At 54.7% G+C, this 18,182-nt stretch overlaps 1 protein-coding gene across 3 annotated transcripts in view; it reads right to left on the bottom strand.

The window, feature by feature from the left end:
- ZNF512B (zinc finger protein 512B) overlaps positions 1-10,613 on the bottom strand; it is a 29,995-nt gene extending 19,382 nt beyond the window's left edge. For 2 of the 3 annotated variants that reach the window (XM_064729734.1, XM_064729736.1), the window contains exons 1-8: positions 10,242-10,351; positions 6,274-6,396; positions 5,197-5,276; positions 4,304-4,432; positions 3,779-3,951; positions 3,361-3,614; positions 2,506-2,577; positions 793-927 (exon numbers count right to left, since the gene is read on the bottom strand). In XM_064729734.1, coding sequence (XP_064585804.1) covers positions 793-927; positions 2,506-2,577; positions 3,361-3,614; positions 3,779-3,951; positions 4,304-4,432; positions 5,197-5,276; positions 6,274-6,394 — 964 coding nt within the window. In that variant the 5' untranslated portion in view covers positions 6,395-6,396; positions 10,242-10,351. Of the gene's footprint in view, positions 1-792; positions 928-2,505; positions 2,578-3,360; positions 3,615-3,778; positions 3,952-4,303; positions 4,433-5,196; positions 5,277-6,273; positions 6,397-10,241; positions 10,352-10,486 lie in introns of those variants that run through there. The other variant, XM_064729735.1, reaches the window with a different exon arrangement.
- Between the last annotated feature and the right edge of the window lie 7,569 nt (positions 10,614-18,182).

Genomic DNA, 18,182 nt, shown 5'->3' with positions numbered 1-18,182 from the left:
AAAAACCCAAAATAAGAGATATGTGGGGCCAAAAGCAGCTCCCAGGCCCAGAGTTCACACTGTGTTCTCAGCAGAGCAGCACTGGCCTTCCAGCAAGGGAAGCCTGGGCTGAATAAAATCCGCCAAGTCTGTTTATTTGGATGCTCTTGCATGGCTGTGAGATCAGAGAGTCGTTTATTTGAATTTGAAAGCAGTGCAAGGCACTGCAGCTGTGTTTATCTTGCACATCCTGCGTTCCTCCTGCTGTCAGAGCTCTCAGGGAAAGCAAGCAACCTGTGCTGGGTGTAGGCTGCACCTCGAGGCTCAGGGAAGGAATAATTATGCTCACAGTTATGCACTGGTGTCATTCATGGGAATGATAGAAAAATGCCATCATCACATGGGTCACATGCTGACTCACAGTGAAGCCAGGTGGAACTTGGCTCTCAACTCCCAGCACTTTCATCACATTGACCTGGCAGTGAACTGAAGGTAAGGTGCTCCTCAACACGTCAGTTGTGGCAGCACCAATATTTTAGCAGCAGTGGCTGTTTCCTCATCTGTGTTATAGCTCAAAAGGGCAGGAGCTGTGTGCTCCTACCTCTGACTTTGTGCTGGTTCTCCTGACAAACCTGACAGAAAACTCACTCAGCAAACAACCCGCTGGGCCAAGAGGGTGTGGGGACCACAAGCTGCAGGTGAAGGTGGGATGGAGACATGAAGGTAGGGGCCATGCAGGCTTGGGGCAGTGCACAGAAAAGGAGCTAAACTGCACACAGAGCTGCTGCCTGTGCTTTGCCCCACCAGCCTCACCTGCTGGTTGATGCACAGGCATTTCCTTCTTCACACCAACTCCTGGAGGTTTCTTTTTCAGCTCCTCCATGCTGGCATTTCCCTCCAGCTTCTTGGCTCGATGAGCTTTTGCTTTGTCCTCTGCTTTGACAAGACCTGTAAAGAAAGAGGATTTTTGTTCACTACTTACTTTAATGCCTTCAGAGCAACTCACATTTAACAGGTAAAAAAATCTCTCCCTCTAAGCCAGGGACACTGAGCTGGCTGCATGTCTGCCAAGGCTGTACATGTAGGCTCAGGTCCATAATTATGACAAGCAATATTCTAACAGCTTGTGGTGTTTTACAAACAGCATCATTTTTCCCAACACAAGTTTATGAACTATGGAAACTCCGTGGCAAAGTGAAGTAGGATCCCTCCAGCCTGGTGGACAGGCTGGGGTGAAGGGAATAGGGTGTTTTGCAACAAACTGAAAGGGGGAATTGGAACAGCAAGTTCAGTTTGTAAAAGGGATGTTCCTGATGTTCCTGTGCTGGAAGGGCTGTTTAACTCCCCTGAATCCCCAAATCCATGTGCAGCTCAGCCCAGTGCCTGTGCTTCCACAGAAGGTGCTGGTGGCAATGAGGGGACTACCAGGGTCAGATCCACATCCCCCTAAACCTGGGGTCTATGACTCTTGCAAACCCAGGGCCTGAATGGAGACAGCACCCCATGACGTGCTGGGGCACCCCGGTCTTTGGGCAGTGACTGCCACATGGAGCTTGGGGAGCACAGGCAGACCCCTGCCCCATCTTCACCTCCCATCTGAGGCACTGGGTCATGGGCACACCTTGTTCCCCAGGAACCCACAGCAGATGGCTCAGTCTCCAGCAGCGCCTCTGTGGGGAGGATAAGGGAAACAAGCCCAGACTTCCCAGGAGCCAGAGGAAAGGAAATCACAGAGACCACATCCAGCCTGCTTGTCAGTGCTCAATTCCTTCAAAGCCATTAGTGCCTCTCCCCCGAGTGCCTCATACTGGAAGGTGCTGCCTCCTGCAGTGCCTGGAAATCTGCTTCCTATTTCTCTGGCTGAACATATCTCATAGTCAGCCTGAATCCAGTTGCTCTCATTCCAGGGATGCTCCAGGATTTCCCCCTCCTTCCCGAGCCCATTTGGGTGTATTTATGGAGCATGACCAAAGTCCCACTTGCTCTTGCTTTGTCAGGCTGCAGCAGCCAATTCCTGGGCCTCCTCTCAGCAAACATCCCGGCAACATGTCTCCTCTGCCTTGGATTCATTCTCCTGAACGTGGGCGACCAGCCCAGGAGATGGAGGCTGAGGGATGGGTGCGTCACGAGCCGCTCTACGCAGCAGAGTTCCTTCTGACGCCGCTGGAAGCGCTGCGGCACGCAGCATGGTAGGATGCTGGTGAGATGATGTTTCTCATATCTCACTGGTGTCAGCAGCTCATTACTCTTGTGTTACACGCGAACATGCCCAGATCCTTTCCTCTGTCCCCTCATTTCCCAGTGCCAAGCTCCAGAGCAGAGCGGACTGGGTTAATCAGTCCCAGCTCTGCTGCTGCTTTTCACTCCCTTTATGGCTATCTCATGGTAAAAGGTGCCAGCTCCTCCAGTGTGAGATCCTCAGGCTTTGGCTCCACCACAAGTAGCCCTTCCCTTGGGAAAGGGACTTCCCTGCAATGCCCAGGGAGAAGGTACAACCTACAGCTGCCCAGAGTTGTCCTGCATTACCTTTCAGTCCAAATGTCCCCGAGATGGATGGCTGCTCCCCCGTAAACTTCTTAGGAGTTTTCTGTTTCCTTCCTGACTCAAAAGAGAGAAACAGAGAGAGAGATTTGGTCAAATAACTGTACTGCCAGGGGGATTCATCAGTCCTGGGGCATGGGGTGGGCACACACTCACTGTTAGGAGTGGGTCAAAGGCTGTCAGATGAAGCACCCACCCACTAAACACCAACAGACTGCTGCTTCCCACTCCACAAAACCAGGATAAGTCTGTTATTCGGGATTAATTCAATGAGTGAAAGTGGTGGCTCTGTCTAGTGCAAAAGCTAAGCAGCTCCCACATGTGGCTATGTGGCTGTGGTGGTTTGCTTTGGTGTTGCAAGCAGTGGAAACCATAGTGGGGACAACCACTGCCCTACACCAGCTCAGCAGTGGCCATGGACAGATAGAGATTCCTCACCCTGCCCCAATCCTTCAGGAAGACGGGTTTGCCAGAACCATCCTGGTTTAACCTCACACACTCAGAGAGGACAGACAGGCTGACACGGCAGCTTGCTGTGCTGCCAGGAATTCAACCCATTTCCAATCCTATCATAGGATTGTTAAGGTTGGAAAGATCTCTAAGATCATTGAATCCAACCATCACACAGGTCCTCTAGAAATATTTCCACCACAGCTACAATGGGGTTTTAACTCCCAGTGAAGCTGCAAGAAACTGGAGAGCAGGGCAAGTTATCAAGGTCTGGAAACAAGGCTTGGCCACCCCTTGCATTCAGAGACACTCTCAGCAGTGTTGGCTGCAGCAGATCCCCTTCCCGTGGGACACCTTCTGAAGCAGCGTAGCCCTGGGCTCTAATCTTACTGTGCTTCATCCTCTCGGGGTCTTCCTCCTGCAGGGAGGCCTGGCTGCCCCGCTGCTGCCCGACATCCTTGCCACTGGAGGACTTGGCCGTGGGGGTGGCAGCTGCCATGGCCTCAGCTGCTGCAATCTGGAATTCCTTGCTCTCCCGGCTCTCCGCCAGGCACTCGCCGTTCTCCGCGTGCTCCTGGGCCACGGCTTTTTCCGTCTTTGCCTGTTTGGGATGGATGGTGGGGCAAGCTGAACTCTCAGCAGGTCTAGGGCAAAGCACAGAGGGCTTGTTTAAAGAGGGCTTGTTAGACAAGTGTCCTGACACCTCTCCCCCCTCGCCAGCCCAGGTTGTAGGAATGGAGGCAGGCATGTTCCCCTTCTCCCAACCATCCCCGTGCCACTGCCACGCAGCCCAGCCACAGCCTGGTACCTTTTCTTTCCACTGCTCTTCCCAATGGCCTTGGGCACTTTGTTTTCTGCTTTGCTGGTTGGCACTGGCCGGTCCAAGTGATTCCAGAGGCGATGCTTTTCCAGCTGGGTTTTGGAGGTGAAGGCAGCTTCACAGTATGAGCACGAGTATGTCAGCTTCTCTGAAATTGCACCCTGAGAGGAACAGGGAGAGGCAGGTGAGCACAGATGTTAGATCACAAAAGAGAGGCTTTTTCTGACATAGGCAGGAACATAAATCATGTGTAATACCCTTCTGCCCTTCCAAATGATTACCCAGAGTCCATGATCCCTCTGGGCCAGACCTCACATTGAGCTGCAGAGAGATCTCAGTCCCTCCCACACACTCACCTCACAAACTGCTCCTGGCCCACCTCTGCCCTCCCCATTTCCTCATTTTAACCTCATGTTTTTCCTGGTGTTTAAGGCCTGAGAGCAGCTTTACCCTGCAGATGGCAATTCAAGAGCCAGCCCCTGGAAAGGACAGACAGTTCTGCAGTCTCCTTACCCCCTGGCAGCGCTGATAGTGGTACTTCAAGCCATAAATGCTGGGGAACTCCAGCCAGCAGCCTGAATTGGGACATTTCACCCTGGAGTGGGCTTTGAATTCGTCCTTCCACTGGTTCATCAGGGGGAGCTGGGAACAGGAGAAACAAGAGATAGCTGAGTGAAGAGCACCCTGTGCCTGTGTGTGTGTGCTGATGCATCCCAAGGGAGCTGGGAGAGCACAGGGGACCTCTGATCTTTCCCATCCATCCTTTCCACCTTCCACCACCAGTCATAAAGAGGACCCCAGAGATGTGTTTCAGTGTATCAGTGCTCACTCCAGTGAGAGCTGCTGGGACAGATGCTGCAGGCTCCACAGGCTAATGATTCCTGCTGAGGCTTTACCTTGCTGTACTTCCCAGAGCACACAAACACACTCCCTACCAGGCTGGGGAATAAATCAGGCCTGAAGTCACCTGGCTGATTTAATCACCCCACATTTCATCTAGTCCGTAAATCACCCCAAGCCCCTGCTCTCATGACAAACTGCTCCATGTGTTGTCCATGCTACCAGGCAGGAATTAAACTGCACAACTCTGCAGGGAATAAATCACTCCCTTGCCATTGCTGCTGGCTCATTAGCCAAGCCTGACATGGCTGTGACAGGATCCAGTCATCTGGACATGGCCCTGGGAAAGTGAAGCTGGAAAGGGGTACAGCTCCTTAACCAGGGCTTTGGAAAGTAATGGAAGCCTGCATGTAGGGTTGAGGGACCAAGATCTTGCTCAGCCCAAGACAAGGCTGTTCTGAAGATTAAACCACAGTGGAATAGGACTGGTTGGAGTGTACAGTGCAGGGCACATCAGACAGAGTGAAGCAGGGAGGGCTCAGGGACTGGAGTGTGTGAGGTCTTACAGGGATGTCTTTCAGCGCCTGGTTCTCAGCCTTGGGTCTTCCTTTCTTCCTGCCTTCAGTTTTGTCACTGGTTGCATTTCCTGCAAACAGACACAGCACAATCACCAGCTGTGCCAGAGGAACTGATGTCCCAATAATTCTGCTGCCCAGCCCCAGCCTCCTGCTCCCTGCCTTGTGCCCTCAGCTCTAGGCTGGCCATTCTCTGTCCTAGCAAGGATGGAGATACCCCTCTGGAAGGCAATGCCAGCTCCCCTGCAAATGAGGTGCTGATAAGATGTGACACAGGGAAAAACAGTCTCCTGAACACAGGCGTGTTCATATTGCGGACAGCTGGAGTTCATTCCCTTTAGCAATAACTTATCCTCCTCTGTTTGCAATTATGGCTTTAATCCCCTCAAGGTAACAGTGGCATCTGGGAAACATTTAGGGCACACGCATTTCCCCACAAAGCCACTGATTTTGGAAGCCCCATCTGAGCTGCATCGCTGGGGTCCAACCCTCTCCAGGGATGCAGGCACCCCTCAGCATCCAGAGGTGCCCTTACCAAGGTAAAGGCAGTGGGACCCTCTCTCATAGAGGGGATCTGCCCAGTATAAAGAGACAGGAGGAAAAATCTCCTTGGGCCTGGAGATTCCTGGATAGAGAAATCAGCCATCCATCAGTGTGACAGCCCTTAGTGTGAGGGTCCCCTGGGGCTTGTACGCCTGCAAGCCTCCATCCCGGGGGCCGCGACACGGGAGGCAGCAGATGGCCTGAACTCATTTAAGCCTTTCCATCCTTTGATGTAGCACTTAGCTACCAACACGATAAATGGGCGGCGAGACACCCATCTCGTTAAGCCAGACACACGCCTCTCCGAAGGGAGAGACCATCTCCATCCCTCCCCTCCTGCTCCCAGCAACCAGCTCTCAGAGCTGGGCTTTTTGGCCAGCACAGCCCTCACTGGTGAGTCAAAGTGAGGAGCAGACACATCGAGATCCAGGCCACTTGTTTTGGCAGCCACTCCTCAGATCCTGCCTCTGGGCTCATCCTCTCTGCCCCATCCACCTCCACTGAAAGGACAAATCAGCTCCTTACCCAGCTTGGGCAGCTCTGCCGGTGGGTTTATCCTTGTCTCTGTCCTGCTTTCTTTGCTGGCAGTGGGTTTGTTAGAGCCTGCAGTTTTCCTTCCACCTTTACAGGTATAGGAATCCGCCATCTCTGAAAGAAGCAGGGGAGGCGTTAAAATTCACTCCTCGGAGCTGGGAACAACACATGGTGAAAGCAAGGAGAGCTGCTGGGGAGGGAGGGAGGGAAATGAGAAAACCATCACGCAGCTTCAACATTCCCACAAAGAGAAGAAACGGGACGTGCTTCCGAGTATTTGTTCTACAGTTGAGGAACGCCACAGACATGGCTGGAAAGCTGCTTTCATTACAGCCTGGCTTCCCCTTCACATACAATGGCAAAGACTTTATTAAAAATTATGGGCTGGCTTTGCCCAGAGAAGGAGTGAATAAATGGCTTTTCCTCTTCGTTTATTTCTCCGCTTTCATTTAAGACACCAAAAGCAAAAAAAAAAATAGTGAGTTTTAATGAACAGATGTAATGATAAATTTCCAATTTTCCTTATTAATGGGAAACTGTTATAAACTGAGAATTGTTAATGTTATCTGAATTTTTCGTATTAATAATTCAATTTGGCTTCTCTATAAATAATGAACGTCAGGAATTATTGCACACGGCCCACTCTCACTCCTGATGGAAGTGGGCAGTAGGACACCCCTCCATTCAGCAGCGCCAAGAGGAAGCCCACGGCATGACTGGCTCTGCCTCCGGCTTCAAGTTCCTTCTTCCCCTCCCAACAGCACAAGCAAAGGCACATCTGAGGATGGGGGCTGCTCTGGGAGATGGATATGGAGATCCATATATGGATTTGGGGAAAAGAAGTCCTCCATGCCTCCACAATGAGAACATGAGGCCCTTGGGAAGAGATTCCTTGGACCACCATGGCCTTGAGATCTTGGCTGGGACGGGATGCTGATGTTCACCCATGCGTTTTTTAAAACACGGATTTGACTCATCACCTGCAATTCCTCCCACATGCTTAGCATCATTTAACTTGAAGGAGCTGATTCCAAAAAGCATCCACACTCATCCTGTCTGTCCTCATGCCTAGAGGATGGAGGAGCATCTCCTGTGTGGCCAGATTGCCAGCCATGCCACCAACATATGGGACAGGAGGGTCCAGCAGTTCTTTCTGAGGTGTCCCCCAGGGACTTTCCGTGTAGGATCAGGGACTTTCCATGAGGGATGCAGCCCACATGCTCCAAGAGCTGGCAAAAGCTTCCAGCATGTGCTTGGCTGGTGACACATATGTGGTTGTTTGCATGGGCACAAAGGTTAATCGGATCAAGTGAGAAATTCCAGCTTGGCAACTGGTTCTGTGGCATTTGGTGCTGAACATCGCTGATTCAACTAATTTGGGCTCTTTTGGTGGGAGAGCTGGGTAGGAGTTTGTAGCCTGCCTGACAGCAGCTCCTCTCTGGAGCAGGCACAGAGAGGAGTCCCTGTGTTCCTTCCCAAACTGCTGCTCCACTCCCACCAGTGTGGGCACTGCTACTGTCCCCAGTCCTCCAGGGACAAAAGAGCCAGTCCCCTTCCTTCCCATGCTGGGTCCTGGCACCTCTGAGCAACCCTCACTCAAGCTGCTCAAAGGAAAAAGGGGAAAAAAAGACTCACGAAAAACCAGTGAAGTGAAAGCTGAAGACAAGATTTCTGTACTTACAATGGGGTGAAAACCGAGGGGAAATCCACACAACTGACACCTCTATCCAGCCAGGGCTAATTCCAAAATGCAATGAGGGATGGAGCACAGAACCTCCCTGCCTGCCTCGCTGGCCAGCTTGAGGTGACACGCAAAGAGTAACAGCCAGGACAGACCCTGTTGACATCTCTGGGGCTCTCCTCCTGCACCTCACGACACTGCACACCAGTGAGCATCCTCCCAACTCTCCCTTCCCAAAACATCCAAAGTGCCCAGCTCAGCCCTGCTCCAGCAGCTGGACACCTCTCATCCCCCTGAACACATCTGTCCCCTCAAAGGAATCCTCTCTGCCCAGCTTAAGAGGTTCTGAATCTTCTGTTTTTCCACACCAAATACTCCTTTGCATTTTCCCCATTATTTTTTAACCAAATGAAAAATAAAAATCTCATAAACCTGTCAGCAAGAGCCAAAATCCACTCCCTGGCCACTGAAACAACCCCAGGGATCACAGAGGAATTGTCCAGGAGACACAGAGCAAAAATCAGCCCATTGTGGGGGTTTCTGGTAATGTTCAAACTTCTCACTCATTTTTGAGTAACACACACTTAAAATAGGCAACAGCCTGTGCTCTTCCACACTTTCCTTAAGGTTTTGTTGAAAACTCTTTTGCAACTGGTAATGGGAAGAGAAGGTATGCACAGGTTCAGGTCATGAGCCAAGGGTGGGATGTGGTGTGGGAAGGCTGGGCTGGGTAGCATCTTATAAGGTCTCCAGCTCTTTCCAGGTAACTTTTTAGAACTTTGTGGCAACATTTTTGAAACATCTCACTCCAGCTCCAGGGAATAAAGCTCCTGTGAACGCTGGCACCAAAATGTGATGAGTGAAGGCCAAGCTGGTATTGCTGGGAACAAGGGTAAGGAGGAAACCATGGCTGTGGGAAAGGGAAAGTGACATTTGGGAATGAAAGGCACTGTTCCCAAGCCACTGGCAGGCCTGTGCAGCTGGAAATATGGCATAGAATGGGAAAGGGGAAATAATTCTATGCAGAAATGCCTGCTCATTAATTTGGATAAGGCCTGAAGGAGCATGTACATAGCCAGGGATGGCTGCGACCCTCTCACAACATCCTTACCAGAAGAAAGTCACCTGCAGACCATGACCACAAGTTTTCCTGCTGGGATTCCCACCTCAGTCCCATCCCTACAGATGGACTTTGCTGCACAACAACTGCCTGGTCACCTGTCAATCTGCAACACCTATCATCAATAATTTACCAACAGCTCCAGAAGTACGGAACACCAAAAACCAAGGGAGCTGCCTGTCCCAGGACAAGCCGTGTGGCAGCACAGATGATGGATGCCAAAGGGCACTGCCATCCCTGTCGCTGTCAGAGGAGATGTGCTCCCTCCCATGAACTCCTGGCAGAACCGGAGATGCTGGGAGAAACTTGCAGGGAATAAAGACAAGGCAGCGGAGGGAGAGACTTCCTTTCCAAGAATCGCCCTCACTGGAGGTTTCCCCGGGAGGGGAGCACGTGGCAGGTGAAGCCAGGCCAGCCGCTGCCTCCCTGGGCACGGCAAGGCAGCCGGGCAGCCCCGGAGGGACACGGCGCATCCCGCCGCTGTCACCCAAACCGAGTGACACCCACCGAGGGAGAGCCTCACCCGAGGCACGCACACCCCGCTCCTGCCGCACATGGCTCTGGCCAGGCGCAGACGAGGCTTTTGAGGGTGTAAAGTTTCTGTTCGAGGCGCGTTATCCCGTCCCTCCCCTCTCCGTCCCCGGGCACTGACACGAAGAAGGGAGAAGCGCCCGCACATGCCTGGCAGACAATGAGCCCGCACGGAGCCGCGGGCACTGGGGTGCCCCCTGTCCCGGGGGTCAGCGGGTGCGGGGAGCTCTGCTCGCTGCCGCTGTCACCTCCTGGGCGCGGGGAGCTCTGCCCTGCCCGCTGCCGCTGTCACCTCCCGGGCAGGGGAACCTCTGTCCTGTCACCTCCCGGCCCGGCCGTGCCGCCCGCGTCCCCTCGCTGCCCCTCCCCGCTGTCACCCCGCGGGCAGCGCCGCCCGGGCCTGTCACCCCGCGGGCCCGCGCCCCATCCCCGGGAGGCGGCCGGGGCTTCCCCGCGGGCCGGGCCCGGCAGCGAGGGGACGGAGGGCCCGGCCCGGCCCGGCCGCGCTCCGGGAGGGGAAGAGCGAGCGGCAAAATGGCGACGCGGCGGCGGGCGGAGCGGAGCGGAGCGGGGCGCGGGGGTCCCCCGCCGCGGGGCCGGGCGGGCCGGGGGCCGCTCGGTGCTTACCTCGGCGGGCCGGGCCGCGGTGCGGGGCGCGCAGGGCCGGCACCCCCCGGCCGGCCAGGCGGTGCCGCCCGCCGCCCCCGGGCCGCCGTGCGGGGCTCCCGGCGCGCCCACACCCGCGGCGGCGCCGCGCTCCGCTGCCGCGCTCCCGCCCGCCCCTCGCCGCCGCCGCCGCCGCCGCCGCCGCCGCGGCTCATGCGCGCTCCCCGCCCCGCCCGGCCCGGCCCGGCCCGCCCCGCGCCCCTCACCGCCGCCACCGGGCCGCTCCGGCCTCGCCTGGTTCCGGGACCGGCACCGGGATCGGCACCGGGAGGACGGGCGGGGGCGCCGCTCCGGGAGGGCGGGACGGGGCAGCGCCCCCCGCACCGGGCTGACCTGGGCAGGTGCGGCCGGAGCCCGGTGCGGGCAGGGCTGCGCTGCGCTGCGCTTCCTCCCCGGGATGCGGGCAGGGTGCCGAGCTGCCCTCCGCACCTCCGGGCTTTTTGGCCTCTGTCACACCCCAGCGTGCGGGCACCGTGTCCTGCCCGCCGTCCTGTCCTGCCCTCCAGGGTGCAGGCGCTGAGTGTCCTGCCTGTCATCTTCCCCTCCAGGGAGCCCTCCCTGCGGTCCTGCCCTCCAGGTCGTAGGCAGGACACCTTTACCCTCTTCTCCAAGATGCAGACAGGATGACCTGCTTGTCATTCTGCCCGGCAAGGTGCCCTGCTCGTTATCCTTTCCTCCAAGGTGTCCTGCCCATCATCCTACCTCCCAAGGTGCTGGCAGTGTCGTGTATGTCACTGTTCTCTCCAGGGTGTCCTGTTCATCATCCTGCCTGTAAAGGCGTGGGTAGGATGCCCTCCCCATCCATCAACACATCTAAACCCAGGGTGTTCCAAGGTTTACCCCTTGTAAAGCCACCCCAGCCAATGGGAATGATGCTGCGTGCGAGCCTGTTGCAATGTCCATAGGGCACTTTCCCAGCTCCCAGGCTTGGGATGCCACCTCGGCAAACCCGGTGGCACCTGGGGAGGGGCTGCAGGGCACAGCCAGCCTTGGTTACCGGCTGCAGGAATGCATAGCCACACCAGCATCCAGCAGTAGCCAAGAAATTAGGGAAAACCACATTAATTTTGCTAGGTGAGAGCAGAACCCAGAGTAACCACCGCTGTCAGGGCCACCCTGCCTGCCATTACCGGTGCGTGATCCTGCCGGGAGCTGGGAGGCCCTGTGGCACAGTCGTGCAAAAAAAAAAAAGCCCAACCCAAGCCGGGAGTTTCCCCGCGGTTTTCCCCTCTTTGTCTCCATTGCGGGGAAAAGAGCTTAATTAACGTCTGCAGAGAGCGGGGAAAGCTCGGTGTAATTGCTAGGTATGATTATCGGTGGAGCGGAGGGTGCTCAGCAGGGTGGGAGGGACGGGCACAGCCCACCTTCTTTGTACAAAATGAGGCATATCCGAGGCGGGCTGGCTTCCCAGGCAGGGAGCTGCCTCCGGGGGAGCTGGGGTGGCTCTCGGGCAGCTCCACGTGCTCGCTGAGACCAGGCAGCGCCTTCAGCACCTTCGAGGTCCCCTCCTTGCTGTAAACATTGCCCATCGCTCATCCTGGCAGCTGTTCCATGTGTGCAAAGGTGCCACCGTGTCCATTTTCTGCACCCACAAAGGGCAGTTTTGCATCTCCAGGAGGGGATGAGGGTGAGGGGAGAGGGAGTTTGGCCATGCTGGGTTAGACAGGGGGAGGGAGAGTGGGCAGCTACAGGCTGGGTGAGGAACAAACCCCTGAAATTATGCAATAGAAAGGCACCCACTGTTGTTATTTTCAGGCTCTGCTGAGCAGAGCGGGCCAAGGGATGGACTTGAAAAGAGCAGCAAATGTTAAGCAGATGCTGAGGAGGGCTTTGTTTCACAGGCAGAGCTGTGCTGGGAAAGGCAGGAGGAGGAGGAGGAGGAAGAGCAACAGGGGCAGTGGCGCTGCCTTCCTCCATGTGCTCACAGGAAACCATCACATCCCCTCCTGCACTGTGGCTTTCCTGCATCCCCTGTGGATCAGAGCTCATCCTTGCAAACCAGAATGATGCTGTGGAGGGGCCACGTGGTGATTCCCCAGTGCTCTGGCCCCCTGGTCACTGCTCCCACTGTCCCCACTGTTCCCACCACCCGAGGCAGGAGGAGGCCAAGCAGCAGCAGCCAGGCACACACTGCAGCTGTAGATGCTGGAGAAGGTGCTTGGCAGCAGGGATGAAACAGCCCAAGCCATTGAGCATGTAAATTAAATTGATACGGACCCCAGGAAGAGGTGATGAGGGAAAAAACAATTACATAGCCTGTATCAGCGAGGTGCTGCCACCCTCCATGCAGTCCTGACATTGCTTCCCCAGCCTCTCGTGCTGGTGCTGAGCAGATCTCCCTGGAGCTGTCCTGTGCCTGCCAGATGCAGCCAGCACAGCGACCTCCACCCAAACCCAGCAGCAATTAGGGTATCCCCAACAAGGGTCAGTTCTGGCTTGTATCCCACCTAGCCAAGAGTTTAAAACTCCACAAATGTAAAAACCACCCTTTAAGGAAAGGCAGGAAATAATCTGGTTTTCTGGATGGGATCTAGAGGCAGGAAAATGCCCCTTGCCCAGAATGAGCCTGACTGATGAGGCATTTGCACTTTAAAAAGTAACTTAAAAGCACATTAGAATCACAAGTAGACATCTTCCACTACACCAGGCTGCTCCAAGCCCCTCCAGCCTGGCCTTGAACACTTCCAGGGATGGGGCAGCCACAGCTTCTCTGGGCAGCCTGTGCCAATGTCTGATCCAGGGGATGCAGCAGCACCCTTCAGACCCTTTAGTCTGTTAGAATAAAATATGTGCTGGGTCTGCAGAGCCTCTTCCACATTTTGCTGCTCTGGAGCATATGGGGCTGTGCAGGACCAGCATCTCCACTGGTGGGATGGTGAGATGCTTAATATGTAGGACTGGGAGCCCTGGGAGCACTGGGAGCCCACGTCTGCTGAGCCTTGTGCACCAGGTACAGAGACAGGGGAGGGAAAGGCCATGACTGATGCCCACACCCAGGATGGGAGACTCTGCATTCCCTGTCTCCCAGGGCTTTATCCTGGGATAAAGGATCCCAGCCGGCTGCTGCATCCCCCTTTATCCTTGGAGTGGCAGGGGGACAAAGCCCCTTGGAGCAGCCACATGCTCACACATGCACGGGACAGGCTGTGCAGAGGCTGAAAGAGAGTGATTCCCGAACAAAGAGGGATTTGCAGCTGGTTTGTGCTGCAGCATCCGGGGCAGCCCCAGCCTCCTCCCAGCCTGGGCCGCTGATTGGAAACCCGAGCCTGCCATCACTCCCACAGCCAGGAATTATGCTGATGGATTTTTTATTATTTTTCTCCCCCTCCCTGTGCTTGAATGCATTCAGCAAATATAAGCAAAAGGGGAAAAAAATAAAAAAAGAAGAGTGAGAGAAAATCCAAACAGATTCAATTTTAGATATGGCGACAAAGCAAAATGGTTGCAGTGCAGAGAGGGAAGGCTAAGGGGGAAAAGCTCCTGCCTCAAGGAGGAGCTGGAGCTGTAAAGCTCCCAGCGGCCCTGAGACTGCTTTTTATGATTTACAGGGTTGTGGTGACATAGGGGGCATGTCCCATAGGGATCCATCAGCCCCATAGAGGCAGTGGGAGCTGTGGGGATGCAGCTGGTGATGAAGTTATGTGGCTTCATCAAATCCTTCCCAGTTTTAGAAAGTGCCTCCTCTGATGGGAAGTGAAGAGGCTAATTTTCTGTGGGGGTGTGAAGGATTTTCCTGGAGGCCCCAGTAACAGCCTGTGCAAATGTGCTGCTTGGGAATGTTGTGCCAAAACCAAACCCCAAACTTGCCTTTCCAAAAAAGGCCCAAGTGAAATGCTGTGGATGTTTGGCTTGGCTTTGCAGCAAACCTACTGCATCCAGGGAAGAGCCCTGGTGGGGGAACAGCCCTGGTCAACCCAAATGACAATTGTTTTGGATCAATTCTTTATCTCAGTCCTGCTGCCTTCCCTGGACTGCCCAAATCCCACCACTTGCTGCCTTCCCTCTGGTGGCTTCCAGCCTGTGGATGCTGCCTCTCCCTTACTCCAGCTTTGCCAGATGGTCCCATCTGCCACCAACCCTGCACCTGGCACTGCTGCAAACCTGGGACCCCCCTGGTAGAAGCAGCAGCACTGTAGCTGCATCTGCACCCACCCCTCTCCATCCTTGTCCCAGTGAAATCTCCACAGCCATACCCATATCCACTTCTCTCTATCCTTCCTGCCTCTGTGCCATGCCCACAGTCCCTGGGAGTGTTCCTGGCTCTGGGGAAGCAGAGCATTCAGAGGGCATCCAGCAGCCGAGAATGAGGACCAAAAATGAAGGAAGTAATACAGGGGAACAAAATGAAATGAAGCAATTATCCCTGCTCTGATACTTTCTAATTAAGGAAAGTGTCACCCTTATTAAGAGGCCATTAATTCATTGTCATAAGTCACCACCAGTGCAAGTACCAAAAACGTGCCTGGGCCATGGGGAGTGAGCAGCTTCCCCTCCTCCCTGCACCACAGGCTGCAGCCCTGAGAGAGAGCTGCTGCTTGGGGCTGCTCATGGATTCCTGCAGGGAATGCCCTGTCCCACACTCAGGGCTGTGCTTTGGTGTGCTCTGCCATGGTGCTCAGCCTGTCCCAAACAGGATGAGCCCATCCACCTTCACCTGTGACTGCACACTCGGCCCTGTGGGCTCCAGATGGGTTTGTGCAAAGCATGTGGTGAGTTCTCAGCAGAGGTCAGCTCCTGGCTGCTCTGGGGGACCAAGCCACCAAAGAGCTGCCCAAATGTCTCCAGCCCTGCCAAGCCAGCATTTCCTCCTGCATCACCTCCCATTAACAGCCAGCTCTGTCTTGGCAGCCTCTCATTACGTATTCTGCATGGAGGGCCCCACATCAGCTTAATTAACAAGGTAAGAAAAACGGGACCTTTGAGGAAATCTTAATTATATTATCCATCTCACCCTGAGTGGCACCTGATCCATCCCAACACTGTTTTCAAGTTCATTAGCAATAAATCAAGATTGATTAGTCCTGGATGTGCAGCAAGAACATACTGGAGCAGAAGACTTCTGCTGCCATTGCTGCAGGACTCTGTGTGTGTGCTCCCAGCCCTGTCGTGTCCTCCAGCACCAGGCAGTGGGATGGGGAGCAGGGCTGTGGGATAAGGCAGAGGGAGCTGTGCCAGAGCTGGGATGTGGCTGTTGGAGCAGCCCAGGAGTGGCTGTTTCACTGTGCCCCTGCCACACGCTGGCACCTCACTCTTCCCTGGGATGCTCTGACTCGTGGCAGCACCCAGGCAGCCCTTCCAGGCTGCTGCACCCTTCCAGGGATGGGGCAGCCACAGCTACTCTGGGCAGCCTGTGCCAGTGCCTCACCACTCTCACAGGGAAGAATTTCTTCCTAACATCCAACCTAACCCTGTCTTCTGCTGGTTTAAAGCCATCCCCCTTGTCCTATCACTTCATGCTCTTGTTCGAAGTCCCTCAGCTCCTTTAGGCACTGAAAGTGACTCTAAGATCTCACCAGAACTTTTTTTTTTCCAGGTTTATCAACCTCAGATTTCTCAGCCTGTCTTCATTGCAGTGGTGCTCAAAGGGCAGAGCATACTTTGGGCTCATACTCTGGACTCACTCCAGCAGCTCCACAACCTTCTGATGTTGGAATCCCCAGAACTCGAGGCAGTGCTGCATGTGGGGTCCCTCCTGAGCAGAGAAGGGAAGGACAAACCTCCCTCCCTGCTGCCATGGTGCTGGGGATGCAGCCCAGGGCAGGGTTGGCTCACTGGGCTGCCAGCACTTGTTGCTCCTGTCAAACTTCCCCAGTGCCTTGGGGTGGTTTGTAATCCTCCCTGTGCCCTGGTGGGATGACAGGTCCTAATTAGATGGAGCCTGCAAACCACTGGGGACAGGCATTCCAATTTGAACCAGCTGCACTTCAGCAGAGCCAGGGGCAGGCACTGTCACCTCTGTGCCCAGCACTCCGTGTCCTCCCACCCTGCTCAGCCAGGGACAGCACAGGCTGGGAATTCCAGCACGCACTGTGAATTTCAGCACCCACTGTGAATTTCAGGGTTGGAAGGAAGGGGAGCATTCCCTGCATCAGAGTCACAATCAGCAGTGCTTCAGAGCTGGAGGTGTTTACATCATCAAGCTCAGTAATTACTCAGACAAATTTGCATGCATTTTCTATGGGCATTTCTGCTGGCTTTTTTATTTTCTGCTTGAAAACCTTGCTGGAATCTGCAAACTGCCGCTGCCACTGGGAGGGAGTTGCTGGATTATTCCTTTTTTAAGAAGGTGCTGAACATAACTCCTGATGCTGGTGACACATTGGCTCTCTTATTCAAAAGATTTTCCACCAAATAAAATGGCAAAAAAATCTATCAGAGCCAGGAGTTGTGTGGTCATTGCCTGCCCCTGTGCCCCAGTGGTGCTGCCTGTATCCTCCTGCCTGCTGCAGGGGACTGACTGATGCTTGCTGGTGTTTTCTGTTTACTTTAATTGTTGTCTGGTTTTAATATTGCATGAATTGATTCATCTGTGTTTCATTGTCGGCCCTGTTTGTTTTGGGGCAGTGCCTGGAATATCACTGGCAGATAAGTGCTGGACGAATAGAAGGTATTTTTCTTGCTCGGCCAAAGATGAGGAGTGACCAAGCTGTGCCTCAGTCTGAGAGGATCCTGAGCAGCTTCTGCCTCCAGTTCCCAGGGTCCTGGTGCAATACTCACCACCCCAAATTCTCACCCATGAGAAGGACTGTCCTTCCTTGGATCCACCATGCAGATGCATTTTGCTCTATGCCCAGAGCTACAGAAGTCAAAACCATGTCAGGGCTGTCCTGGATGCATTCCTGCTGCCTTGGGCAGAGTCCTGGGTGTCCCTTGGACAAGCCATGGGCATTAGGTGGCACCAGACACTGCCAGAGCAGTAGTTCAGAGCCAGCCTGCCAAGATGCTCTGCTCTCACTATCACCACCCTCATCAGAACAAAGACACAGAGCAGGGGACTGGGGGCAGGAGAGCATCGTCCTGCCAGCCCTGGGAACTTTTCACACTGCTCCTCCCCTTCATTCTGTGCTGGTAGGTCTCAGAAAGATGCCTGAACCGTATGGATGGGTCTCTGACCGAGTGCAATTGGTCGGGTTTCTGCTTTCTTCCATGCTGAGGAGCTGGAGAGAGCCAGAGCATCCTCAGGAGCACAACAAGGGGAAGCCAGGCTTTGGGGCAGGATCTGGGGGGAACCCTGCCTTTTCCAGAGGGTCCAGGGCAGCCCCAGCACTGTTCTGTGCACCCCAGCTGCATTCCAGGCCAGATCTCCACCAGCTCACTGCATGAGCCCAGCTGGAGCCCGGAGAAGGCATTTCCCCCGTGCAGCTCCCGGGCTCTGGAGAGAAGCTCAGCGTCTCCCTCTAACGATGTGCACACACCTGCAGTGTTCTGCTCTTTGGGCTTCTGGCCCCTCGTCACCCCACAGCTCCCCGTGCCTCCCCACAGCTCCCACTGCCCCCCAGGACACAAACAAACCCCACCAGGGCAAGATGGGCTTTTTTTCGCGCTTCTTTTTCCTTGTCTTTAAACTCAGTAAATTCTCCCAGCTCTGTTGCTTGTGAGTCTCCGGTGAGGTGAGAAGAGCAAATTTTGCTGCATATTAGAAAAGGTCAGTATGGAATGAGGAGGAAATTCTAATTTCTGTGTTCTGGGGTACACACACCCAAGCCCTGGAGCTGCTTCCCTGCAGACAGAGCTGAGGGTCACAGACCCCTGACCCACAGACAGAGAGGGAAGCTGTTCAGCCTTGCATGGAGGGATTTAGGGCTGTAGACATCTCCTGGGAATCCCCAGGAAGGACTGGAGGGACCAAACTCACAGGGCAGGTTCAGGTGTGGGAAGAGTCAGAAGAGCAGTGAGTTAAAA

Source organism: Zonotrichia leucophrys, chromosome 20 (assembly GCF_028769735.1).
Source record: "Zonotrichia leucophrys gambelii isolate GWCS_2022_RI chromosome 20, RI_Zleu_2.0, whole genome shotgun sequence".
NCBI classification, from domain to species: domain Eukaryota; kingdom Metazoa; phylum Chordata; class Aves; order Passeriformes; family Passerellidae; genus Zonotrichia; species Zonotrichia leucophrys.
This window is presented reverse-complemented; position numbering and strand designations above follow the sequence as displayed.